Source organism: Pelophylax lessonae (genome assembly GCF_965119305.1).
Source record: "Pelophylax lessonae genome assembly, chromosome: 8".
Classification (NCBI taxonomy): domain Eukaryota; kingdom Metazoa; phylum Chordata; class Amphibia; order Anura; family Ranidae; genus Pelophylax; species Pelophylax lessonae.
Window position 1 is genome coordinate 101,829,390 of NC_138775.1, and position 26,848 is coordinate 101,856,237.

General features: G+C 44.7%; 1 protein-coding gene across 1 annotated transcript in view; it reads left to right on the top strand.

Moving 5' to 3' along the window:
• Nucleotides 1–8,666, top strand: part of CSNK1E (casein kinase 1 epsilon) — an 89,559-nt gene extending 80,893 nt beyond the window's left edge. Inside the window, exons 7-11 of the mRNA XM_082265854.1 lie at nucleotides 1,524–1,672; nucleotides 3,312–3,504; nucleotides 3,896–4,035; nucleotides 5,477–5,538; nucleotides 7,847–8,666. Of these exons, the coding sequence (XP_082121980.1) occupies nucleotides 1,524–1,672; nucleotides 3,312–3,504; nucleotides 3,896–4,035; nucleotides 5,477–5,509 (515 nt within the window). The 3' untranslated portion in view covers nucleotides 5,510–5,538; nucleotides 7,847–8,666. The remainder of the gene's footprint in view (nucleotides 1–1,523; nucleotides 1,673–3,311; nucleotides 3,505–3,895; nucleotides 4,036–5,476; nucleotides 5,539–7,846) is intronic.
• Nucleotides 8,667–26,848: the final 18,182 nt, after the last annotated feature.

Consider the following 26,848-nt stretch of genomic DNA (forward strand, 5'->3'; position numbering starts at 1 on the left):
AATCTTCCGGGGCTTAAGTGGTTAACTGATGAGTGAGTCATCAGCTGTCATTGGACATCCCAGCTGACCACTAAATCCATTTTATTTATTTTTTTAAATTGCCGGTAGAAAAAAAAAAAAAAACGTAGCCCCACCCTTCAGTCTGATATGGATTATAAGGGGAACCCTATGCTGAAATGTAAAAAAAAAAAATTAACGGAGTGGGGTTTCCCGCCCCAAAATTGATACAATAGGCCTCATACCATCAACATGGGGGAGGGGGTGCTTTGGGACAAGGGGGCTCCCAGATCCAGATGGACAGAGGGGTGGCAGTGGACGTAGTATACCAACAATATTGATGTGTTAAACAATCAAATCTTGTAGGTGCAAAAATAGTGCACAAAATTTCAGGACTTCAGAATAATGTGTAAAGAAAATACAGTTCATCAATATAAGTCCATAATCAAACGTGCAAATAATATGTTCAGTTCAGTGGTGACTGTGTTCAAATTCCAAGGTAGTGAATGGCCTCTTACCATGTGTTAAACAAAACAGAGCCTCCAAATAAACTTGACAATGTGATAATAAAATAACGCCCAATGATAAAGATGGACTCTTACCAGAGATGATGGAGGTAAAAACTTCAAGCAAAGTAGGTAGATGATCCCGTGTCAGCAGGACTGAAGAGGTGGAGCACTCTCCTTGAGGATCCTCCAGATCACATCCACCCACAGCATCCAAAAAAAAAACTTGGTGCGGCTCAAGATGAAATGGCCCAAAGATGCATTCCCAAAAGAAAGAAAGGGACTAATAGTGCATTATCCTTTAAAACCAAATTTAATAAAGGCAAATACACTTACAGCAATCCAAGTTAAAAAGATGCAACAAGCACACAGGTTAGTAAGAATTTTAGAGGTGTTTCGCAGCAGTTTTTTTTTTTTTGTATCTTAAACCCCCCCCTTTTTTTTGTTCGCCTTTTGTGTCCCATTCACACATAGGTGTTTACAGGCATTTAGAGGCAGGAAAAAAAGCAGCGCTTTTAGAAGAGGGGCATTTTGCCTCAGTCTAAACACTCTTTAGCGCTTGGGCATTTATTCCAATGGCCATAATAAATTTAATATTCTGGCCAATGGAATTAAAGAACACCCAAGCACTTGACGTGCCTAGATGGGTTTGCAAAATGAAGCTTTCGATATGTTTTCAACGCTGCTTTTTCCTCCCCTGGAGCATAGAAAAAAAAAGTCCTGTGTTCATGAGGGTAGATATAGCTATATCTCGATCTATCTCTGTTTTTGTGTGATTTTAATGGCTTTATTACTTTGTCATTGACCCAATACGCTGCCTGCACTCCTAATCTGCAGGTTTGTTCTAGGTCAGGGAGTCAAAAACGCTGAAACCCAAGACAGCCTGGTAGCTAGCATTCTTAGGAGCTCAGAATTGCACCCACATTTAAAGATGCACGTGTTTGTAAGTGAAAAAGGGTAAATGAACCTCCAAGATATTTTTCACACCATCTTAACTTTTTTTTTTTTTTTCTTTTCCAGCTGAGTTTTCAACATATCTGAATTTTTGTCGCTCCCTTCGGTTTGATGATAAACCAGACTATTCCTACCTGAGACAACTCTTCCGTAACCTCTTCCATCGGCAAGGCTTCTCATATGATTATGTTTTTGACTGGAACATGCTGAAATTTGTAAGTATGGGATTTTATCTTTAGAGTTCATTTTAGGAGTCATTTCTAAAAAGGTTAACTAGCTTGCTTTCAAAGCCCCTTGGTTTACAAATGTGCACGAATTAGGGATAGCCCTATATGTTTTCTTCAGGACCGATACCGATATTTTAGTCGCAACGTATCGGCCGATATTCTGCAAATTCGATCACACATCCAATGCAGAGTGACCCGTGCCCCCATCAATGCAGAGTGACCCGTGCCCCCATCAATGCAGAGTGACCCGTGCCCCCATCAATGCAGAGTGACCCGTGCCCCCATCAATGCAGAGTGACCCGTGCCCCCATCAATGCAGAGTGACCCGTGCATGGGGATTAGGGCGCCGCCTGATAACACAAAAAGCAGGTTTCTTCTGCTTACCCGGGGCGGGCGCTGTCATACGAAGTCCCGCCCCCTGGACCAGCTCCTATGATAGACGTCACCAGTGTGCTGTCTATCATAGGTAGGAGCCCGTCCAGGAGGCAGGACCTTGTATGACCATGCCCGCGCCGGGTAAGCAGAAGAACCCTGCTTATTGTGTTATCAGCCGGCGCTCGAATACCCATCCCCCCCTTCCCCTCCGGAGGCAGAAATATTGGTCATATCAGCCAAGTTTGTGACCGATACTTGCAAAAAAGTGACTATCAGCCACTGATTATCAGTCAAACCGATAATCAGTCGATCCCTAGCACTAATCTCAATCCTCAGTAGGCTGATAGAATAGTAGGCACATTTAAAGGGGGCCTACAAAATGGTGTTTAAAGTTTCTTACAGACAGGAGATTAATGGGCAATGCAAGTCAACTCTCCCTGACTGGACGTGGCTAAGCGCTGTCGGGGCAAAATGAGTGTCTGTCTGGTATAGATTTCTCAAGCCTATCACCACTGTCTTCTGCAGAGAGATATTTACTCAATCTAAACTTGAAAAGTTTTATATCATTCATTTTTTTTTTTTGTTTAGCAACAGGATCTTGCAGGCACAGCCAGCCACCTTTTTCTTGTAAGGATTTTAGTAATTTAAATGTTCAATGCTAACTCTAGATACCCATGGATTTTATTCGGCAAAGTCCCCATTATTTGACTATAAACTTGATTAGCAGTGCAACCTAGGAACCTGGAACAAATCGACCAAAAAAAACAATATAGTTGTAACTTAAAATATACGTGTCACATACCTGAGCAAGAAGACATTCTATAAAAGCCATATGTCAGGATGATCAGTAGATCCAGAGGCACAGGCTGCTAAAATGTTGAGCTTTGCCATGCCCACTTCCTCCTGCCACTGGCAGCACAATCAGATAGGTGGGGTGGGGCCAAGCTTGATGTCTACAGAAAAAGCCAAGAGTTACATATAAAATATATATACGAATATATAGAACAGGGTGGTATGTATCAGGATTTATTGATCATTTTAACATATGACTTATGTGACTCTCACTAAAGGTGACCTCTGCCTATGCATCATTTCTCATCACATACTTCGCATGGATTCACTGTGCCTGTGAGAAGTAATTATAAGCTACATTTAAAGAATGCATTCTGATTTCTTGCAAAAATCATAAACCAGTTTTTTTCATGCTTTTCATTTTTTAAAAGAACAAAATTCTAAATTCTGTTCTATGTAGGGTGCAGCCCGGAATCCAGAAGATATGGACAGGGAAAGAAGAGAACATGATAGAGAAGAAAGGATGGGCCAGCTCAGAGGTTCTACAACTAGAGCGTTACCCCCCGGTCCTCCCACAGGTGCAGCTCCTAACCGGCTCAGAAATGGTGCAGAACCAGTAGCCTCTACTCCAGCATCCCGAATTCAGCAGAGCGGTAAGCAAGACGTTGCAAAGCGCTTTTCCTCTAATCTATTTTTCTTATTTAATGGTTTTTTTTTTTTTTTTTTTTGTTTTTTGAGATGTAGGTTTATTTATGGGTGCTTTTCAGCAGTGAAATCAATTGATAATCTTTATAACTGCAGACTGTTCATGGAATCATAATTTTTTGTGTCCAAAGACCTGCAAGATAGATTCATGTTTTTATAGTTTTTTTCTATTAAGTGCATTGAAACCATGTACATTTTATATTGAATTTTCAGATTGCTAATAACTTTTGTAATTGTTAAATTGACCCATAATTTCAGTGTACATGCTGTAGAGGGCACTCTGCCGGAGATTGTCACATGATACTGCTGCAATTGATTGATTTCTTATTAATGTTCTAGGTAACACTTCTCCCCGGGCAATCTCACGGGTTGACAGAGAGCGCAAGGTCAGCATGAGGTTACATCGAGGTGCTCCAGCAAATGTCTCTTCCTCTGATCTCACAGGGCGACAAGAAGTTTCACGAATTTCAGCGTCACAGGTGAGACCATACAGCAATTGTACCATATTGAGACCATACAGCAACTTTAACATCTACTGGTTTTCTTGGGGAAATTTTTAATGCACATCACATTGCAAGAAAAAAACATTTGTTCCTCCAATACATTACCTTTGGTAAATGCTTATGGGCTGAATACACACTGATTTCTTGGGGGCTTAGACCAGTCTAGATCCATTTTTTTTTGGGGGGGGGGATTTGCACCAGTCCCAACCCATCTTAAGTGCTACAGCTGGTGGGCACTTAAGGAAATTGTCATAAATGACAATTTACCTATTTATCTGACTTTGTATAATCTGGCACCTAGGTTATACTTGCCAAAGGATCTATCGAAATTCAAATAGTTCAAATTTTAAAACGTACATGTGGATGCTCCCACACAATATAATTTGATCTAATGATTGACTTCTGTCGAACAGCCTTGTTGGAAAACTCTTCTTGATCAGTGGCTGCAGTTGCTAATCAGTGTATTTTGACAGTGAAAGAGTCCCACTGTCAGAATACATTGGGGAGGATTCCTCCATCCACCCCAGTTGTGTGGATGGTGGAATCCCTTTTTTTACGATCAGCCTGCTGGCCCTTCTAAGGAGATTAAAAATCAGCTTCTAAATTCCCAGTTCTGCTGCAGAGGTTACACGGGAATTACCTGTGACAAATGGATTTCCTGTGAGCCCCAAACACCGGTCAGGTTACTGTTTTTGTAGAGATTCAGAGCCCTGGATAACCGTAAAACTTGCATGGGTTTTCAACTATTCCCTTTCTATCTAAAACTGTGAAAGAATTTTAGGTATAGACCTCTTTAATATCAAATGCAAATGTACTCGATATGTGGTAAACTTAGACTGTGAACTGTTACTTTTTTTAGCTACACATACTCCAGATTTAATGTCTGTTTGTGTCAGAAGATGCCGGTTTGATACCTACATGTTCCTGCACATGTAAGCCTAGGTTCACACAGATGCGGTGCGAGTTTGAAGCCATTTGTAGTGCGGGTTGATGTGGTTCAGATGCGATTTCTCATCCTTTTTTCATGTGATTTGGATACAACTGCAATTTCTGTCATAGGGTCTCTTTCTCTCTCTCTCTCTCTCTCTCTCTCTCTCTCAGCAAACCATACTAGAAAACGTGGTGAAATCGTGTTACTTTAGGACAGCTAAGTGATCTGCCTGCAGTTTCTGTTCAAGTCTATGGAGCTCAAAATTGCATCACGTTGCATCGTACCGCACTACACACAAAGAATTCCTTTTCAAATTGCACCGGAATCGCATTGCATATATGTGAACAGCCTGCACAAAAACATGTTATTTCACTTGTCATGCAATTCCATGGGTTCTGGAATCCACTTACTGTATATATTCCACAATAAACCTGCACTTGAATAGTTTTGCAGTCCATTTGACCTTTGTTGTTCTCTTCTGTTCAGGCCAGCGTACCATTTGACCATCTTGGAAAATGAGGGCCGCCATTGGACCAATATTTGCTTAGGTGAGTTGATTTGTGTTTTTTAATCATAGTGTTTAAATAGTATTTGTTTCATCAGTATACACCATATTAGGGTTTTGATTGCCTAAATCTGATTGCTTGATGAGCATAGATGCAGCAAGCAAAGTATAGGAGAATGCTTCAATCCAAAAAACAGTTACATGTAACATTTCTAGACGTGACTCAGTGGAGATTTCCCCCTCTTTGCTGGTATACAAGATATGTAGTTAAGGATGTTTATACTAAATACGTTTCTCATTGCGGCTTTCTAAAAGCAGGTATAGACTGCGTTTTTTTTTTTTTTTTTTTTTTATAAATCGCACACGCACACACGCACACACACACGCACACGCGCACACACACACACGCATGCACACACACACGCACACAGCATTAGGAGACAGAGCGGATAGTATACAAATATAGATGTTCTTTCAGCAGCAGGAGTGGAGGGGTGGGCACTGTCACTAGCTGACAAGTAAGGAGGGGAGGGGGGAGGAGGACAGAGGAGAGCAGACAGGAGAGCTTCGGATGACTGAGGAATGTAAACTGACTACGGTGTCAGGGCTCAGCAGCCATGATATACCGTGGTCAGTTTACAGGGGGGAGGGTAAAAAACTGGCTGGATCAGCCAGGTTTTTAGGTTAAACAAGGGGCCAAATTACACAGCACAAGCACTGTGCTGTTTACAATGCTTTAAAGGGACAGGATCCTTTTTTATAAATAATGCATGTGAAGTTGTTTCTTCTTTTTCCATTTGCTGTAAAGAGGCCTGTTTTAGTGTAGTATACATTCTGAAAAGTGGGTTCCAGATGTAAATATCAGCATGAATTGGTCTGAAAATCTATAAGCTCCATAGGAAGCTTCAGACAGACCTATTTTGGGTCAAGCTATTATTAAAGATATAGCAGAACCTTGAAGCAACCTAGATTTTGTGGCAGTTCCCAAAGCATCACTAGTTTGATACGGCAGGCCCTGGAGCTTTACTATTAAAGAGGTTGTAAAGTTAGAAGGCTTTTTTATCTTAATGCATTCTACGCATTAAGATAAAAAACCTTCTGTGTGCAGCAGCCCCCCTAATACTTACCTGAGCCCCCTCTCTATCCAGCGATGTCCATGAGTGCTTTGGCTGCCTGGGACTTTCTCTCCTAATTGGCTAAGACACAGCACCTGTGTCATTGGCACCAAACTCAGCCAATCAGGAGAGAGAAGGGGCTGGACTGAATAGCAGCGCCATGTCTGAATGGATACACGGAGCTGCACCTCTGCTCGGGTGCCCCCAAAGCAAGCTACTTGCTGTGGGCCGCTCAACAGGTGGGAGGGGTAAGAAGCTCCAGCCAGGGACCCGAGAAGAGGAGGATCCAGGCTGCTGTGTAAAACCACTGCACAGAGCATATAAGTATAATATGTTTGTTAATTTAATAGAAAAAAAATGAGACTTGACAATCACTTTAAGGGCTTCAGGGACTCAAAGTCCTGGGAAATTCTGGTGTGCAAATTTGGACCAGTTCCTATGGTCACACCATATGCAAACTGTAAGTGAATGCACACTTACAGTTCTTTACCTCACTATTGGGCCCATCATTGACTGGTGGGCCCAATGACTGACCAGTAAGGGTAATGCCCCGTACACACGTGCAGATTATCTGAAGACTTTTGTCTGCAGACTTACCAAAACCATATAATATGAGGTCAAACCTAAACACTTTCAATTTGTATGCAATCCGGCAGGCTCTTGCACTACATAGAAAAGGTAAGTCTGCAGACAAAAGTCTGCAGATAATCTGCACGTGTGTACGGGGCATAAGTGTGGGAAGGTGGACAAACTCCCAAGTTTAGGTCTTCTTAAGAACTTTGAGAGACACTGAACTGACTTGTAGATACCCAGAAACTGCTAAGCTTTACCATTGTTACTTTAGAAATCTATATAAATTAAGGCATATCGTGGTTAGTAAAGTCCTTGTTATAGGTACATTTTCTCCAGAATTATAGCTTACCATATTTAAGCAAACTACATGGATCCAATTGGCTGATTGCATGATACACGCAGCTTTCGAAGTTTGTTACACCTATAATCTGAGTAAATGTTGCCTAGTCCTGAAACCTATTGTTTGGTGTTCACCAAATACTACTTTTTATTGAGTACACTCTGTTCTGACATTTGCATTTTTTTTCATTACTACATAGCTAGCCTAAAAAAAGCCATTCCTGAGCAAAGACCATTCAGTAAAAAAGTTTGTGTACTGCCTTAATGGTAAATTCCTTTTTCACACATTAACACTTTTTTTTCTTTTCTCTCTTCTCTCCCCAGTGTCTTCACTGTATTTCATTTTCTTTTAAAGATGAAAATTTAATTTTTTAACTTTTATTTTCTGCCACTGAAGAGAGCCACACAGAAGATGCTGGTTCTGGCGCAGATATGGAAGAACTGATGCGTCAGGGAGGAGGCTCGCTGCTCCACTTCCCTTCCAGATATGTTGGCAGTCCAGGACAGTGGATGTTCTTCCTGCTTTCTCTAAACTGAACACTACATATAGATATATACTGTATATATTTTCCTTTTTATTTTTTAGCTTACCTCCCCACATCTTCCCCCCCCCCCCCCACCACCCCCTAAAAAAAAAAAAAAATACTCCAACTTCACATTCTTTCCAAAATGTAAGATTTTAGCTGTACTTTATTTTTTCTATTCTATAAGAGATGGACAGAATAAGCGAGTTACCAGGAGAGGCATCTCCAGCATTGCTCTGCTGCCTTTCCCAGGCTTGGATGCCCCATTGCTTCTGTCTCTCCTGTCTGCACTGACAATGGAGCGATGCATAGTTTACTTTGATTTTTAGGTCGCTGAACTTTCAGGGCTTGAGAAGTGCTGGGATCTTTTTTTTTTAATCCACACAGATCCACAGTGGAGGCCTATCTTGATTTTAGTACATGCCAGCTTCAGAGCACCAATATAGGAAAAGGGTTTTTTTTTTTTTTTTTTTTTAACAGAACAGGCGGAGTTTGCCCAAACAGCAATAGCTGTTGCAGCAGTTTTAGTTGTAGGTTATAATGTATTTTAGTAGTAGGTATATTGTTGGGTATCCCCCACTGTGGCTGCTAGTGATTTGATGTTTAACTCATTTGAAACAACAAAAAAAAACAAAAAAAATGGAAAACAATGCACACAGTTTTGCAACTTACTCTCTGCCCTTCTGCAGTGACTAAAGACTGAGATGGCTGCTTACTGACTTTTGATGAAGACTGTGAAGGTGCACAAGATATTTTAATGAGGGTTGTACCAGTTAGTTGGGAGGGTCCTGGCTGGTGGGATACTGAATGTTTGAAGCTCCTGTCTCCCTCCATGTCCTGGACAGTGCCCACCCGGCACCACTAGATGGTGCCATGGAACTAGATCTTACCCTCCAAACTGTTTCATATTTAACAATGTTTGGTTTCTTAATTTATTTACAATATATTTACTTTCTCTTTTTTTATTTGTGGTAACTTTTATTACTTTATAATTTAAAATAAAAAATGCAAAAAAATTAATTTGGGGGGGAAATACGCAACTTTTTTGGGGGGGTTTTGTACTTCTGTGTAAATATAGACTTTTTTCAGCTTTAATGTGTTTGTTAATTTGAGGTAATAAAGTAGAAAATGATAAAGGTGGTTAAAATGGTGTCTGTTTTATTGCTAAAGTAATGATGTACTAGAGTCATATGTCTTGATGTATGCCAACTCATTATCTAGAAAGAACATATGCTAGAAAAGAAATATTTTGTTTTTTTTTATGGAAAACTGATCTAAAACTACCTGTATGGGGGGGAAAACAAAGAAATGGAAAGAAATTGAAAGAATGTTGTACTTCTAAATCAATTTTTATATCAGCTTGACAGCTAAAATCTAGCAAATTCAGTTCCTGCAAAGATTTGGGCTTTCATGTTCTCACTCACCCTGGCCTTTAATCTACCATTTAATATTGGGTAGGCAGCTCAACAACATTGTGTTATTTACTTTGGTCATTTAGAGACTAACATTTCCCTGCGTCCTGAAAATATGGAAAGTTTTTATTGCTAGAAAAAAACATAGCATTCAGTGTTCCTCTATAAACTGGTCTGCTAGTCTAGCCACTTTAACCGCTTCATGCCTAAGCTTTTTTTTGACATTTGTTGCCTGCAAGATAAAATCCCTATTTTTACTTAGAATCCGCAAACATTTTATATATATATATATATATATATATATATATATATATATATATATATATATATATATATATATATATATATATATATATATATATATAATATATATATATATAATTTTTTTTTTTTTTTTTTTTTTCTCTCTATCGTTCATTGACAGATGCAGCTCCATATATTCTTTGACCGTTGGGTTATGTTCCTCCCATCAGGAACAGGACACTAGGCAGGATAAAGCTTTAACACGCCTATGGGGCTGTCCCTATAGGCTTAACCCCACACACTCTGCTACAGCCCTTAGTTTATTTCTGCCTAGTTTAGGAGTAGGACCTAGTTCCCTGCTGGGACTTCAGTCTTCGCTATTAAAAAGGGAAACTTGTGTTATATGTAATTTTTGTTTACTAGTTTAGAGTTCCTGGAGAACTACAAGCAACAGCTTGCTGGGTTTCAGACTGGATAATCTAGATCCTTAAGGTCTCCCAGCCTGGCCAGCGAAGGTGAATAGTTACTAGGCCTCACCAGGACAGAGCCCTGATGGGTGGGAACGAGCCTGCGAGTGGACTGTCTCGCTGGGACATGACGACCTGGAATGCAGCGTACCCCCTGGCTGGCAGCACCCCCACCCCGGGTGGGAGGTGGTCTGTTCAGAGTGGCGCCCACCTAATACCATGATATGGTGAGTAATGCTGTCCCCCCAATCCTCTGGCGGTCTAGGGGTGGACGTGGGCCCTCTCCTGGGAATGGTCGGCTCTTCGGGAGAACCATCAGTTCCCCTGGCCTCTCGGACATACCAGGCCCCCTCCCCTAGTAGGTTCCTACCTTGGGGGCGGTAATATTACGGCCACTGCGGCGTTTCTGCGGGGGTGGGGTGGTTGACCTGGTGGGACCTTCCGATGCCACTTGCCTGGGACCCCCCCTCGGCGATCTGAGACCACATGACGTGCCGTGGGGGCCGTCATTTTGCTGTAAATTCATGCTCATTATTTTCCATTGACAATGTATGAGATTTTTCTATTAGTTCCCCATAGGAATGCATGGGGCGGCCATTTTTTTTGTTGTCCAGATCGCTGGACAGGCAGCAGGCATGGCACATTTGATCTAGCAATGACCCAGGCATTTTTTTCTATTTCTTGTGTCAGATCGTTTACTTTCTGTTTCACAGAACGTTCCAGCATGTCTCCTGAGAGGTTGGGTAAGGTTTTTGGGGTCCCCTGTAGGTTTTCCTTACTCACTCTATCAGATTGTACAGGATTGGGATTTGTGATAGCGCTAGTGGGGCGGTGGGATTGCAATTTTTTTTAAAGTGACACTATATTTTTTTAAATCAGTGAAAAATGGAGTCCCAGGACATTGTTTACCCTACAGACCGATGGACTGCAGGTGCAGGAAGCCGCTGCGGTAATGTGGCAGATCGATTGATTAGCACGTGCATGAAGTGAACAGCCTGAACAGCCCGACTCACGGTCTCACGGTCCTTTGGCGCTGGCTTCACTGGCTCCAGCCCCCGACTTCGGCTCCCTACTTCAGACTGCAGCTTTCACCCTTCAACTTCAGTCTCGCTCCCGATCCCGCACCGTGCGCTGTGCATCCCTGCTCAGCTCAGGTCTCTACCATCGGCTCCTGACTTCTGTCAAACCTTCTATCTCCCTCATCTGTTGCCGCTACACCATGTGTGTTGGGCGGCTCCTGATTCGCTGGTGACCGGCAGTCACCCGGAGGATGGGGTTATTAGAGGAGAAGTGGAGAAGCAGCGTGTTACCCTATTTGATTCAAGCTTGCAAGCCTGTGCAACATGCAGCCTGCTGTGACGGATCCAGCAGCAGCAGACAAGCCAGTGTGACCAACGTTGTGTGAGGTGCAAAGGTGAGAGACAAAAAAAAGGCAAGCTATATGTATTATTGAAATTCCATCTGACTTTGATCAACTTTATCCTTTGGAAAATTCTACTTTGGATCTGTCCTTAATCATTATTCATTAACAATCTTTTCATTGCTAAGTTCAATATTTGTCAATACTTGATAAGTGAAAGGCTGAAAGAATAAGCCCGAAAGGATAATGCTTACAAGGTTGCAGGCTATGACCAACTCTGCAACTCTGATCTCCTCTCTCACTATTCATACTTCCGATTCTGCCTGTGCCCCCCTTCCATCTCTGCCATTTTTGCCACTAATATTATTAACTCTACTATTAACTCTACCAGTGCTTCAAATTCTGACATTTCCATATCCACCTCTATTTTTTGATACCGCTCCAGTTTTTGATCAAGACTCATTTGAATCATTAGAGGATAAAGAGGTGCCAGGAGGTGGCCTAACGATGGCGGAGTGAGGACACTGCTTATGAAGCTCTGCTCAGGGTTTCCGCATGCTGCTGTGAGGATGCACTCTCTGTGAGCTCCTCCGGGATCCCTGCCTAACACAGCCAAACACTGCATAAATTTACCTCCTAGCCATTTTTTTTTTTTAAAAGATGGGGAAACGAACCGGGCACTCCCTGCTTAGGAAGCCGCCTTCCTCGGGGACCATTAAAAGATTCCTGACTGCAGAGACCGAAAACTCCCTGGACACTGGAGGCCTAGGCTGCTCTCCGGCAAGCGATAGCTCCGCCCTCCGCCGGAGCTCCCCTACGCGCCATAGGTCTCCGGCCTCATCATGCGGCTCTGACGGCACGGTGGGTTCTCCAAGTTGGTCTTCGGTAGCTGAGCTGGTGAGCGGCCTTCCTACAAAGCTGGAGCTTGCCTCGATGCTCCACAGCCTTGAGAAGTCCATCAAAAAATAATTAATCTTTCCTATTCTAGATTAGATCACATCTTATTAGATCACTTTCACTTAGAATTATTACGTTACACCTCTATTGAGCCATCCTCCTTTTCCGATCATTCGCCGGTCACCCTCACGTTTACCGTCCCCTCTCCCGCATAAACGTACTCAATGGAAGCTAAATGACACTCTTCTTGCTGATGTTCTAGATGAGCAGCTCAAAGGTGGGGAGAGATCCATGTACTTCTCTGAAAATTCCACAGTTGACACTGTGTGGGTGTGGGAAGCCCATAAATCTTGTATCCGTGGTAAATTTTATCGAATTGGGCTCTCGGAAGAAGGAGAGGTCTCTCCTACTGACTGCCTTGCTGTCTGAGATCCGTAATTTAGAATGTAGTCATAAAGCCTCCCTGTCTGCGGCAACCTTCCATACTTTAACACAGAAGAGAAGAGGATCTTAAGACACTTTTATATGCACAACACAAACGGCTATATAGGCGTGTTTCTCAATGCCAATACGAATGGGGTAATAAACCAGGTAGGCAATTGGCTAATTCCCTTAGAAAACAGAAATCTGCTTCTTTTGTCCCTAAAATTAAGAGAGCCAATGATACACTAGCGCATGATTCCACTTCCATAGCCTCTGTGTTCCAGTCCTTTTACCAACCCCTATATAACGTTCCTAAAACTATTACTGATCAGGACCAATGCTGTTCCTTGATCACTGAATATTTGGCTCAGGCTAATCTCCCCCCAACTCTTGAGCGTGGCCACTTCTTCTTTAGACCAAGACATCACTGTTTTAGAACTTAAAAATGCACTGTCTTCCATGCCCACGGGCAAGGCCCCCGGCCCTGACGGGTTTTCTGTCCTTTATTATAAAACATATGTTGACATTCTGTTTTCCGCACCTGGCCTCGTATGTTAATCTTCTCCCTGATGGGGGCGTCCTTCGCCCAGAGACGTTGCATGCTCATGTTACCGTACTTCCCAAGGAGGGCAAAGATCCCAGTCTCTGTAGCAGTTACCACCCCATTTCCCTTTTAAATATAGACGTAAAGGTCTATGCTAAAGCACTCGCGGCTAGACTGCTCCCATTTTTATCAGATCTTATTGACAAAAGCCAAACGGGTTAGGTCTATGGCTGAGAGGCCAGAGATAATGTCTCCCGTACGCTTTCTCGTTATCCCATGTTGGAGGGACCTCCCAGCCCACCCTACTGCTTTCCACAGATGCTGAGAAGGCGTTTGAAAGGGTGGACTGGGAGTTTCTCATGTCCACTCTCCAGGCTATGGGCGTGGGTCCCAGACTCCTTTACATGATAGGTGCCCTTTACCGCTCCCCCACTGTGCAGATTCGTGTGAATGGTATCATTAGTTCCCCTTTTACGTTATTTAATGCCACAAGACAGGGATGCCTTTTGTCTCCCATCCTTTTCATTGTTTCTTTAGAACCCTTCCTGGCTCATATTCGAGCTAACCCCTCTGTTCATGGTATTATTATAGGATCTTCTGAACATAAATATGCGGCGTATTCCAATGATATTTTATTTTATGTTCAGCAGCCCCTTATCTCTCTCCCCAATCTCCTATCAGAACTCCATAGATATGGCGCCCTTTCTAATTTTAAGATAAATCTATCCAAATCGGAGATTTTGAACGTTTCTGTTCCCCATCCTGTGGTTGACAGACTCCGACCATCTTTTCCATTTGCTTGGCAATCTTGCTCCCTTAAATATTTAGGTATTCACCTCACTGCTAACATCTGTGTTACCTCGGTGGCAAATTATGTTCCTCTCCTTAATGGAGTTAGGCCCGACCTGAGTAAGTGGAATCATTTGGCGACCTCTTGGATTGGGAGAGTGAACGTGGTCAAGATGAACGTGCTACCCAGGGTGCTTTTTTTTGTTTTAAATGTTACCTTTTAATGTTCCAAAAAATTTTGTGAAGTTAATATCCTCCTTAGTGATGTCCTATATCTGGCGCAGATCAGCCCCCCGAATAGCTGGAAATATTCTGATGCGTGCCAAGCCGCATGGGGGATTGGCGGTGCCAGATTTTGAGAAATATCTACAAGCATCTATTATGACTAGAGATGTCCCGAACTGTTCGCCGGCGGACAATTCCCGGCGAACATCGCTTGTTCGTGCCTGCCGCTGCGGGCGAACATATGCGATGTTCGGTCCGCCCCCTATACTTCATCATTGAGGTAAACTTTGACCCTGTACCTCAGTCAGCAGACACATTCCAGCCAATCAGCATACCCTCCCTCCCACACCCTCCCACCTCCTATAAAAAAGCAAGGGCAGCATCCATCTTAGATCATTCTGGCAAAGGAAATTGAATGCAACAGATGAAAGACACAACATGCTTTACTTTCCTTCAACATCAGAAGATGTCCAGCAATGCCGGGTGGCACAGTACCTTGCAGTTTAAAAAATATTTTTTTTTTCCTCTGTCATAATTGCAGTGAGTGTCAGGTCCACAGATTATTTATTATTATTACTATTGTGGCCAGAAAGAGTCCCTGTGGGTTTTAAAATTCGCCTGCCTATTGGAAGTCTATGGCGGTTCGCCTGTTCGCGAACATTTGCAGAGGTTTGCCGTTCGCAAACGGCAAATTTTAGGTTCGCGACATCTCTAATTATGACCCGGGTCCTGGACTGGAAACATAACCTAGGTACCAAGCTGTGGGTGCAGTTAGAATATGATCTTGCTGAGACTTCTTTGTATCGTCAACTTTGGATTCCTCCTAAGTGTAGAATATATGCACCTGGAACCTCTCCCTTATCCATCTCTGTTTTCCATACCTGGGACACATGGCACAAATGTTTCAAGCTACATTACAATTCACCCTCGATGCCTCTCCTAGGCCATAATTATTTCATCCCGGGCCTGCATGATCTTTCTTTTCAACATTGGCGGCCGTATTCTATAAATACTCTGTTACACCATGTCTCCTCTTCTCAGGGAATACTCCCTGTATCCACCTTTCCTCGTCACTCTGCATCGTCTTTTCGAGACCTTTGGCAATATAACCAACTGAGGCAGTTCGTCAAAAGCCTTCCACAACCCCTACGTACTCTGAGCTCACTGAACCCGGTAGAAAAACTCCTGGTCTCTGATCGTCCTCAAAAAGGTGCTTTGTCCCAAATGTATAAAGCGCTCATCGCCATGGAGCCAATCCAACAGTTGCCCTCTTTGCATCGCTGGGAAACTGACTTGCAACTGCCACTCACGGACTCTGTGACTAATTCTATACTTACCCTTTGCCACTCTTATGCAATCTCTGCTAAAACAGCGGAGATGAACTACAAACTTCTTATGAGATGGCATTTTTCACCGGTGAGATTGCATCGTATGTTTCCTTCCCCTTCCCCTCTGTCCTGGAGGGGATGTGGACAACCTGCCACACATGATCATATATGGTGGTCGTGTCCGATCATATGTACTTATTGGTTCTCGGTGCTATCACTGGAAATTATCCAGGGTTCCCCTGTTGCTGCTGACCCGTTGCCTGTCCTATTTCATGGTACGACCGTCCCGCCCCATAGGTATAGAAGGTCAATTACACCTCACCACCTCAATGCGGCTAAGGCTCTCATACCTTTATATTGAAAGAATCCAGTGGCTCCACCTATAGCTCTCTGGCTGCGTTCTGTTGATCATATGTATCGCCTGGAGGACATGACCTACGATTTCAGGGGTCATGGCTCCCAGGCTCATAAGATTTGGGCATGCTGGCTTGTCTTTACCCAATCTAAGAAATACTCTGAGCTTTTAGATGAGTAGTCATGATTCGTGCTATTTTGTGATGATGCAGCTTTTTGGTCACACCACGAGTCCCCCTCCTTTTCCTTTCCCCTCCCCATCTTCCCTTGTTTTTCCCTTTTTCTCGCTCTTTTCTTTTTTTTTTTTTTTCCTCTTTTTTGTCGTCTGCTGTCTGTCCTGTTTGTGGTTGTGGGCTCTCTGCCCTTGGTTTTTCAATACCTCCTGTCAGCTGTGTTGCCTGATAGGCGAACCATCTGATACATGGAATTGGGTTTATGCTGCCGCACAGAGTCAGATCACGTAAGGGTTACTTGTTTGCCATGGGCTATGTATGGATGTTCGCCAGTGGACGATGGACTTTCATGGCCCGTATATAATGGTTTTACTTCTTTAGTTTAAATGTTTCTTATCTGGATGTTATTTTTGGTAGTTTACGGTGTATCAGATTTGTAAAATTTTCTAAAAATATGTTCTTTAATATGTAGGTTCCTATTGTTATCATCTATATTTTTGAAGACCCCCCCCCCCCTTTTTTTTTTTTTTCTTCCACTTAAATTTTGGGAAATTTTCCCCTTAAAGGATTGATAACTACACAAGGAGGCACTCATTTTTTTTTTTTCTCACAAGTTTTGCCTTCACGATAATTAATTTTTTTGGGAAATTTTTCACTTAATTTTTTGATATCACAACGAGAGACCCTCCCCCCCCCTTTTTTTTTTTTTTCTTTTTTTCCCTTCCTTCACCATAATGTTTTGGGAAATTTTTCCACTTAATGTTTTGATGATAATATCACAATGATAGACCCCCTTACCCCCCCCCTTTTTTTCCCTTTGGTTTAGGAACTATTAAGGTGCAGTAAAGCTGGTTTTGACACAGATGTATAGAGGTATAAACCTAATTTTCTCTGTCGCTCATTGACAGACGTAGTCCTCGTTGATACTAACAACTCGGGTTATGCTGCCCTCTACAGGAGTAGGACTAGACAGGAAAGAAAACATTCTGGCCACACCTTAGGGGCAGTCCCAGAGGGTATATCCTCTCTCTCTCTGCTACAGCAAATCAGTTTTTTTCTGTCTAGTTAGGAGTAAGGACCTAGATGCCTTGCTAGGATCTTCGGTCCTGGCAGGATTTTTTTCTTAGATTTTTTAGACAGCTTTTTTCTCCAGTGTTCCTGTGAGATCTTCAAGCAAGAAAGCTGGAACTGGGCGACGGGCTGGATGTTGAGATCCAGTGGTCACCCCAGTTCAGCCTACGAGCGCGTGCAGGCCATAGCTCCGCGCTGGGTCGGCCGCGACAGTCCCACTGGACGGGGACTGACCCTGCGAGTTAAACGTCTCGCTAAAACGCCAATGACCATGAGTCACGGCGTCCGTATTGGTCGACAGCCCTCCCACCCCGGTGGAGAGGGGTACTGTCAAGAGTTGGCGCCCGCCTGGTTCCGGTATGGTGAGTAGTATGTTCCCCCTTTTCCCCCTGACGGGTTTGTGGTGAACGCGGGCCCCTCTCTGAAATGGTAAGGATGGGTCTCCCCTCTATCCTATAACATGTCACAGATCCCCCTATTTGAGTGTGATTTTTGTGAACAAGAAACCAGGAGGCTTGGTTTGGGAGCTGACAATCTAATGTCATTTCAAAACTGTAAAGATGACTGAAGTCAGTGACAGTACTAGAATATTACTGTGATAGTATAAGGTATCCTACCTGTCAGAAGTGTTCACAGGGCGATGTCTATACATGTATACTGCAGTCCAGATCGCATTCCTCCAGCAAAGGCAGATGCCTTCCGACGGCCCACGGACCGCATACGGCCCGCCAGGGTCCGGTACCGCCGGCCAGGCTGATCACCATTAGGGTAAAGGTTTGTGGGGCCGAGATACTCCCGCAGGCCGCCAGACACGCCGTTATCCTGTACAGGCCGCCACCATTGTCTGGCAGATCGCACGAGGCCGCCATATTGGCGTAGCCTGGTGTCTCCAGCATGGGGGCGGCCATGTTTGAGGTGACCCAAACACCTCGTGGAGCTAGGGGAGGCGCCGGAAGGCGTGCAGAGGGGCGGAGCTGCCTCTTTTTTACCCGGGAAGCCAGCCAAAAGACTTCCTGTCTGTTCTAGACAGTGCTGTAACAGGGGTCCCTAAGCAGGTAACACTGAGGGGAATTGTGGCGCTGGGGGTCTGAGAAAAAAAAAAGTTTTATTTTTTTTTTTGGCAATTGATTTTTTTCGGTTAGTATCTGGAATTATCATGGACCCTGCCACACAGGTACCCCCACCTGTTTCCCTCGAGGGGGCCGCGGGACCCGCCAGTGCACAGAGTATGGATGCATTTACAGCAGTCTTGGAGTCTTTGGTGGCTCGGGTGGAGACGGCCTGTCAGGAACGGGGGTCAAGAAAGCGACCCCCGCCTACCCCTATATCATCTGAGATGGTCATTGCAGCTGCAGGTCCCTCTGCAGGGGCTGTTGTCTCAGGTAAAGTTCCCTCAGACAGTGAGGAGGACGTTCATGCTTCCGCCATAGCACAAGAAGAAGCATTGGTGGACGCACTAGTTGTGGCGGTTCGGGAAACCTTAAGACTTGAGGTTTTACCGGCAGAGGCAACTGAAATGGAAATTCCCTTTGGTACTAGCAAACCCACCAAGACGGTGAAGGTTTTTCCTTTACCCAAGTGTTTTGGTAATAAGATTAAAGAGGAATGGGATCATTCAAAGCGTACCTTTACTATTTCCAAGCGCATTGCTAGACGCTATCCGTTTGAGGAATCCCTCATTAACCACTTTACCACCGGAGGATTTTGCTGTCTTCCGTCCAGGCCACTTTTTGCGATTCGGCGCTGTGCGACTTCAACTGACAATTGCGCGGTCGTGCGACGCCGTACCCAAATGAAATTTACGTCTTTTTTCCCACAAACAGAGCTTTCTTTTGGTGGTATTTGATCACCTGTGCGATTTTTACTTTTTGCGCTATAAACAAAAAAAGAGCGTTTATTTTGAAAAAATAACAATATTTTTAAAAATTTTTTATATGAAATTCCCCCCAAAAAAGATGTAAAAACCAATTTTTTTAAAAATTTTTGGCCAATTTGTTTTATGCTACATATGTTTGGTAAAAAAAATCGCAATAAGCGTATTTTGATTGGTTTGCGCAAAAGTTATTGCGTTTACTAACAAAGGGAAAGATTTCTGTCATTTTTGGTGTTTTTTTTTTTAACGCGTAATGGCGGCGATCTGCGATTTTTTTGCGGGACTGCGACATTGCGGAGGACAGACCGGACCCCTGACTGACATTTGACACTTTTGGGGGTACCAGTGACATTACTGCAGTAATCAGTGCTATAAATATGCACTGTTACTGTAAAAATGACACTGGCAGGGAAGGGGTTAATTTTATTGGAGAGGGAGGGGTTAATGTATGCCTGGTGCTTACTGACGTGTAGGGGGGGAGGTGACTGTGTGAGTCATACACAGATCGGATGTCCAGCTATGCTGAACAGTCTGATCTGTCACTCCCTGTCACTATGGAGATCCGCCCGCTGTGTTTACACACAGCGGGCGGATCTTCAGACTCGATCCCCGACGATCGGGTAAGAGCAGCGGCGATCGCCGCTGCTCCTCCCCTGGCCCGACTCCCGCTGTGAATGAAAACAGCGGGAGCGAGCCTCCGGCGGCGCGCAAGCGCCGCCCAGAAGAGGGGAGTGTCCAATCACGTTAATACTACGTGGCTGGACGATAACGAACCACTCTGCCGCAGTAGTATTACTGTGAGCGGTTGTAGAGTGGTTAAGAAATGGATGGTACCACCAGTGGTGGATCCACCTATTTCCAGACTGAATAAAGCCACGGTTATTCCGGTGGAGGACGCTTCGTCCTTTAAGGATTCGGTGGATCGGAAGGTAGAAGCGGAGTCCCGCACTATCTTTTCCCTGATAGGGTCAGCCTTTAGACCAGTAATTGTCATTGGTCTAGTTTCTCAGACATTAACGGAATGGGCGAGATTGGTGCGCCAGGATCTGAAGGGGAAAGGTATCCCCCAGGCAACATCTGATTTGATGGAACAGATTATACAAGGACTACAGTTTGTCTGTGACGCAGCCTTGGATGCCACCCCCCTATTAGGGCATGCATCTATGTCAGCGGTAATCCTCAGACGTGTGCTGTGGTTAAAATGCTGGTCAGCGGACCTAGGTTACAAAAAGACCTTGGCGAATCTCCCCTTTCAGGGGAATCGCCTATTTGGGGCCACCCTAGATGAGATCATTAAGGATGCCACTGGGGGCAAAAGCACTTTTTTGCCACAGGCTGCTAAAGCTAAAGGACCTCGTAACAAGCGTGGACCTTTCTTTGCCGCCCATAAAGGGTTCGTTCGCTCTGCTGGATCAAGCGGGAAGGGCAAAACCCCTCTAGGAGGGTTCAAGAAGCGCTGGTCGGACAAACAAAAGACCGACTCAGCCAAACCTGAAGCTAAGGCTTACACAGCCTGAAGGTGCGCCCCCACCCGGCTTGAGGGTGGGGGGACGTCTTCACCGGTATTCAGAGCACTAGATCGAGCATCGATCACTGCTACCGGTGCGATTCTTCCCTTCCAACATTTAAGTACTACAGGGAGCGGTAGTTACCGTTCCCTGAACAGATCATTTTCTTTACCTTTTCCAAAAATTAGTCTCAGTTCCCCACAGGAATCGGATCCGGTTGAGCAGACAGACCAAGGAGCCTCTAGCCGGGTGACTTCGGTCTCCAATGTTCAACCAGGAGAAATCATCACTCCTGATAGGAATCAGGTGTCGGATAAATGTGTGGGAACAGAGAACGATCAGACTTTGTCGGATTGCCTGGGCCAGGTAGCTCTAGGGCAGCCTGGTTCGGATCCAGTCAGGCAATATCAGGGTGATGACTTGGGTCAATCACCAAGGATTTCACCATCTGTCTTCTTCAGAGCATCCCGGAGGCGCGGAGATTGGCAACGCGTGCCCACGATCCTCCAGCGGACGCAGCAGACGCGCTGAACGGCCTGTTAAGGCAGTGTCAGCTATTAGAGGTATTCCCTCCTCTCAGATTGCTGCTGAGATTTCTCCGCAGGATGGAGATGGAGGGAACTCCAGTTATCCTGGAAATTCTAAGCTAGCCTCGTCAAGCCGGTCAGGCCGACTTGGACATGCTAGTCGCGAACGCTCCTTGGGAACTTCCTCTCAGGGAGGGTCTGCGGTCTCAAGGACCGATCTTCCATTGTGCTTTACAGTCGCTGGTTTTAATGGCCTGGCCATTGAGACCCAGGTACTGAAGGACAGAGGGTTGTCAGCTTCAGTTATTCCTACTCTAATTAAGGCAAGGAAAGCGACTTCCAGCAAAGTCTATTATCGCACATGGAAGACTTATATCGCGTGGTGCGAATCTTTGGGATTTCCTCCACGTACCTATTCGGTGACCCGAATATTGGCTTTTCTGCAAAAGGGGGTTGAGCAGAAACTATCCTTGAGCACCATCAAGGGTCAGGTTTCAGCATTAGCAATCTTCTTTCAGAAGCCCTTGGCTACTCATTCCTTGGTGCGGAATTTCATTCAGGGGGTGCGGCACCTGGCTCCACCAGTCCGCGCGCCCTTACCGCCCTGGGATCTTAATTTGGTTTTGTCGGTTCTGCAGAAACCTCCCTTTGAAAACATCAGGGAGATTCCCTTGCTTACTTTATCCCAGAAGGTGGCCTTCTTGGTGGCTATCACTTCTGCACGCAGGGTGTCAGAACTGGCTGCATTATCATGCCAGTCCCCATATTTAGTGGTTCATAGGGATAAGGTAGTTCTTCATCCGAAGCCATCCTTTCTTCCAAAGGTGGTTTCAGACTTTCATCTGAATGAAGATATTGTGCTACCTTCCTTGTGTCCTCAGCCCAATCATCATCGGGAACATGCGTTGCATTCCTTGGATGTGGTTCGGGCAATCAGGGTATACCTGAAGGCTACGGAATCGTTCCGTAAAACGGATTCACTTTTTGTGTTCACGGATGGCCCCAAAAAGGGGTTGCCTGCATCTGCCGCGACTATCTCCAAATGGATTAGACAGACGGTGGTACAGGCTTATTCTATTAGGGGTCGGAATCCTCCGTTCCCTGTTAAGGCGCAATCCACTCGAGCGCTAAGTACTTCCTGGGCCTTCCGCCATCAGGCGTCAGTGGTCCAGGTATGTAAGGCGGCCACCTGGTCGTCGGTACATACCTTTACAAAATTTTATAAAATTGATGTGATGGCATCGGCGGATGCCTCATTTGGCCGCAAGGTTCTGCAGGCCGCAATTTGAGGAGATCGGTGGTCTACCTCGAGGGTTTTTTTCTGTTGGAATTTCTGTTGAGTCTCATCTTTGATTGATGAGCCTTGAGAACTTCTAGTTGGCACCGGTTGGGCCTTCTAGATTGGATTTTTGATTTCCATTTTCCCACCCCTCATTTGTGGTACTGCTTTGGGACGTCCCGAGTTGTTAGTATCAACGAGGACTACGTCTGTCAATGAGCGACAGAGAAAAATGGATTTTTGTAAAATCTTACCGTAAAATCCTTTTCTCTTAAGCTCATTGACAGACGTAGTACCCGCCCCTCTGTTTTTGAGTTGGGTTGGGTTAAATTCTCTAAACACTGCTTTGTGACATAACTGATTTGCTGTAGCAGAGAGAGAGGATATACCCTCTGGGACTGCCCCTAAGGTGTGGCCAGAATGTTTTCTTTCCTGTCTAGTCCTACTCCTGTAGAGGGCAGCATAACCAGAGTTGTTAGTATCAACGAGGACTACGTCTGTCAATGAGCTTAAGAGAAAAGGATTTTACGGTAAGATTTTACAAAAATCCATTTTTACTTATTTGTTGTTTCTTTTTCTGATTTTTTTTTTTCCTTTTATGACTTTTATGTATTGTCGGAAAAATGTAATAAAAACATATAAATAAAAAATACCTACAGACCCCCTCAGATTGCGACCCAGAGGGTCCCGCAGCTGCACTGTCTGCTTTTACAGCAGTCTTGGAAAGCCTGGTGTCAAAGTTAGATTTTGTGTTCAAGAGTATTAATAGCCGCAAACGTCCGCTGCCTTCACCTACATCGGTGGTATCCTCAGATTCTGAGGCAGATATGGATGTTCCCCATCCGGATGGATCGATGTCCTCGCATTCTGTTGGTGAAGAGGACCTGAAGAGAACGCGCATTGGTGGAAGCACTCATAGTTTCAGTGTGAGAAACTTTAACAAATGGCAGATCTACAGCATCAGGTATGCCAGGTGTCTTTTGGCTCCCACAAAGCCCAGAAGTCAGGCAAGGGGTTTCCTTGTCCGGAGCTTTTTGACAATATTGTTAATGAGCAATGGCGGCCCATCAAGCACATGCCGTTATCCCTTTGCGGAGGCGGTTTCCATTCGATGGACTGTGCCACCAAAGGTGGATCACCCAGTTTCCTGATTGAATAAATCTACTGTGGTTCCGATGGAAGAATCTCCAGCCTTTACTGACCCCGTGGATAGATGGGTGGACTCTCTGTCCCTCCATCTACACGTGTTGGCAGGTTCCAATCTTTGTGAACATTCTGGTGTCACAGATGTTCACTGAATGGGTGAAGTTACTTAAGAGGAACTTAGAATCTGAACAGCTCCGCCTGGCACTGATTGAACTCCTGGAACAGATGGCTCATGTGTGATGAGTTCTTGGATGCGGCCCCCCCTAGTGGCCAGGGTGTCTGCAGTGGGGATTGTCATTAGACGCATGGTGTGGTTAAAAAGCCGGTCGGCAGGCCAGGCTTCCAAGAAGGCCTTGACTGGTCTTCCCTTTACGGGAGAGAGGTTGTTTGGATCCTCTCTGGATGAACTGATCAAAGGTCTTACGGGTGGGAAGAGTACTCTTCTCCCTCAATCCTCTAAGGGCAAGACGCAACGTCATAGACGGGTGCCTTCCTTCACTGCTCATAGGTGTCTTTTTCGTACCTCCAAGTCGCAAGAAAAAGGAAAGTCGTTCAGGTCTTCTGGGGGTTCCAAGAAGCCATGGTCAGGTAAATCACCGGCCGGCCAGTCAATTTCAGAACAGCGAAGTGGATTACAGTGAGCAAGGACTGGAAATGACTTCCGCGTTCCAACGACCGGAAATGACGTAGCGGCGTACCCTAGACCTAGACTGCGTTTCGTCAGCAAACATCTGACATCATCAGGAGTTTGCTGAAATTATGGCAATGTAAGTTACGAATTTATAATAAATTAAGTATTAAGCCTACTACACTATATAGCCTCCTTCCTTTTCTCTGCATACCTTCCTGGGTTCTGTGTCGGTACTGAGTGGACCGCTGTGCTTTTACTACCTTGGCAATATCCAAAGGGCATCCATTATTTGGTACCGAGTGGATCGTTGTACTACTATACTGCAATTATCCAAGACACATCTGGTAAGTGGGCTGTGCATGTGGTGGTGTTGGACTAGTGCACAAACCCATGATTGAACTAATAGCCTTGAGATAAGGGAACCCTCCATACTCACTTTGAGGAGTATTTTGGCACATTACTTGTGGACACAACATTTTAGTATTCACAATTTTATGTATTGTTGGACTTATTGGTTTGAGGGCAGTCTCTTCACCTTTGGACACAATTATCAATTCTTGGTATTACCCTTTGGTTTCGCCTCCGCCCCCAGGGTTTTTACCAAGTTACTGGCCCCGGTGTTGGCACTGCTGCACCAATAGGGGATTGTGGTACTGGGGTATCTGGATGATGATCTATTGAGTGGACTCTCATTCAGCCCTGTTGGGTGATCTGTCGATCGCTGCCAGAACCCTACAAGAGTTCGGGTGGAATATAAATTTCAAGAAATCTGCCCTGATACATCTAGAGGTGTTTCATCTCCTGTGTGTTCGGTGGGGGACTCCCGAGGTCGATCTGTTTGCTTCTAGTCTCAACAGGAAGGTTCAGAGGTTCATAGCCAGGTCTTGGGATCTTCTGGCCGAAGCCACAGACGCACTGGTGGCTCCTTGGGGTCGGTATCAGCTTATTTATGCCTTCCTTGCGCTGATACTCCTCTGGTATGCAGACCTGGTAAGGTTGGTCGCCGATGCTCCTTGGAGACTTCCTCTCAGGGAGGATCTTCCATCCTGCTTTACAGTCGCTGGCTTTAACAGCATGGCTGTTGAGAGCCAGGTGTTGAGAGATAGAGGTCTTTGTGACTCTGTGATTCCTACACTATTGAAGGCCAGCAAGTCGACTTCCAGGAAGATCTATCATTGTAAGTGGAAATCGTATATATTTTATGGTGTGAATTAATTGAAGTTACACCCTCACTTGTTTTCAGTAGCTATGGTTTTGGCCTTTCGGCAAAAAGGGTTTGAACAGTGGTTGGCTTTGGGCACTATCAAGGGCCAAGTGTTGGCTATATATTTCCAACACCCGTTAGCTACGCATGCCTTGATTCGCACTTTCATTCAGGGAGTGCGCCATATGGCTCCCCAGAGACGACCCTTACTACCTCCGTGGGATCTGAATTTGGTATTCTGTTCTTCAAAAGCCTTTTTTTTTTGTTTTTTTAGAACATTCGGGAGATTTCTCTGCTTTCATTGTCTTAGCCACCAAAAAGGCAACCTTCTATCACTTCTGCCCGCAGAGTGTCTGAATTGGCGGCGTTGTCCTGCCGCTCAACTTATTCGGTGGTCCACAAAGATAAGGTGGTACTCTGCCCTAACAGTCTTTTCTTCCTAAGGTGGTTTCTGGTTTTCATTTGAATGAAGACATTGTGCTGCCTTACCTTGTGTCCCAAGCCCAAGTATCCTAAGGAAGAAAATTGCCTTGCATTCTTTGAATGTGGTTCGAGCGATCAGGGTGTACCTGGCGGCCACTAAGTCTTTCAGGAAATCAGATGCTCTTTTTGTCCTCACAGAAGGACCTCGGAAGGGATTGGCTGCATCTGCTGCAACCACATCCAGATGGATCAGGCAGACGGTGGTACAGGCGTATTCACTTAAGGGTCAGATTCCACCTTTCCCCTGTGAAGGTGCATTATGCTAGGGCGCTAAATGTCTCTTGGGCTTTTCGCCATCAGGTGTCCATAATACAAGTTTGCAAGGCAGCAACTTGGTCGTCTGTGCACACGTTCACAAAATTCTACAAAGTAGATGTGTTGCCATCCTCGGATGCTTCTTTTGGCTGCAAGGTTTTGCAGGCTGCTGTTTAAAAGAACAATTTTTTCTCTTTGAGGGTGTATGTTGTTTCTGGTTGACCTCCATGTTACCTTGTTGGCTAAGTTTAGCCTTTGGTGAATTACGTTCTTTCTCTGCGTTGTTTTCCCACCCCTCAAGCAAATACTGCTTTGGGACGTCCCAATGGTTAAGAAGAATGTGGAGCTGCATCTGTCAATGAACAATGGAGAAAACTTTTGACTTACCCTAAAATCCTTTTCTCTGAAGTTCATTGACAGACGCAGCAACCGCCCCTCTATTTCTGCTGGGTTGGGTTTTTTTTACTCTAACACTGCTTGCAACAAACTGAATCCTATAGCAGAGTGAGTGGGTGTATGCCTGCAGGGACTGCTCCATAGGCCTGGTAAAGATTTTGCCTGCCTAGTCCTACTCTTGTAGGGGGCAGCATAACCTAATGGTTAAGAAGAA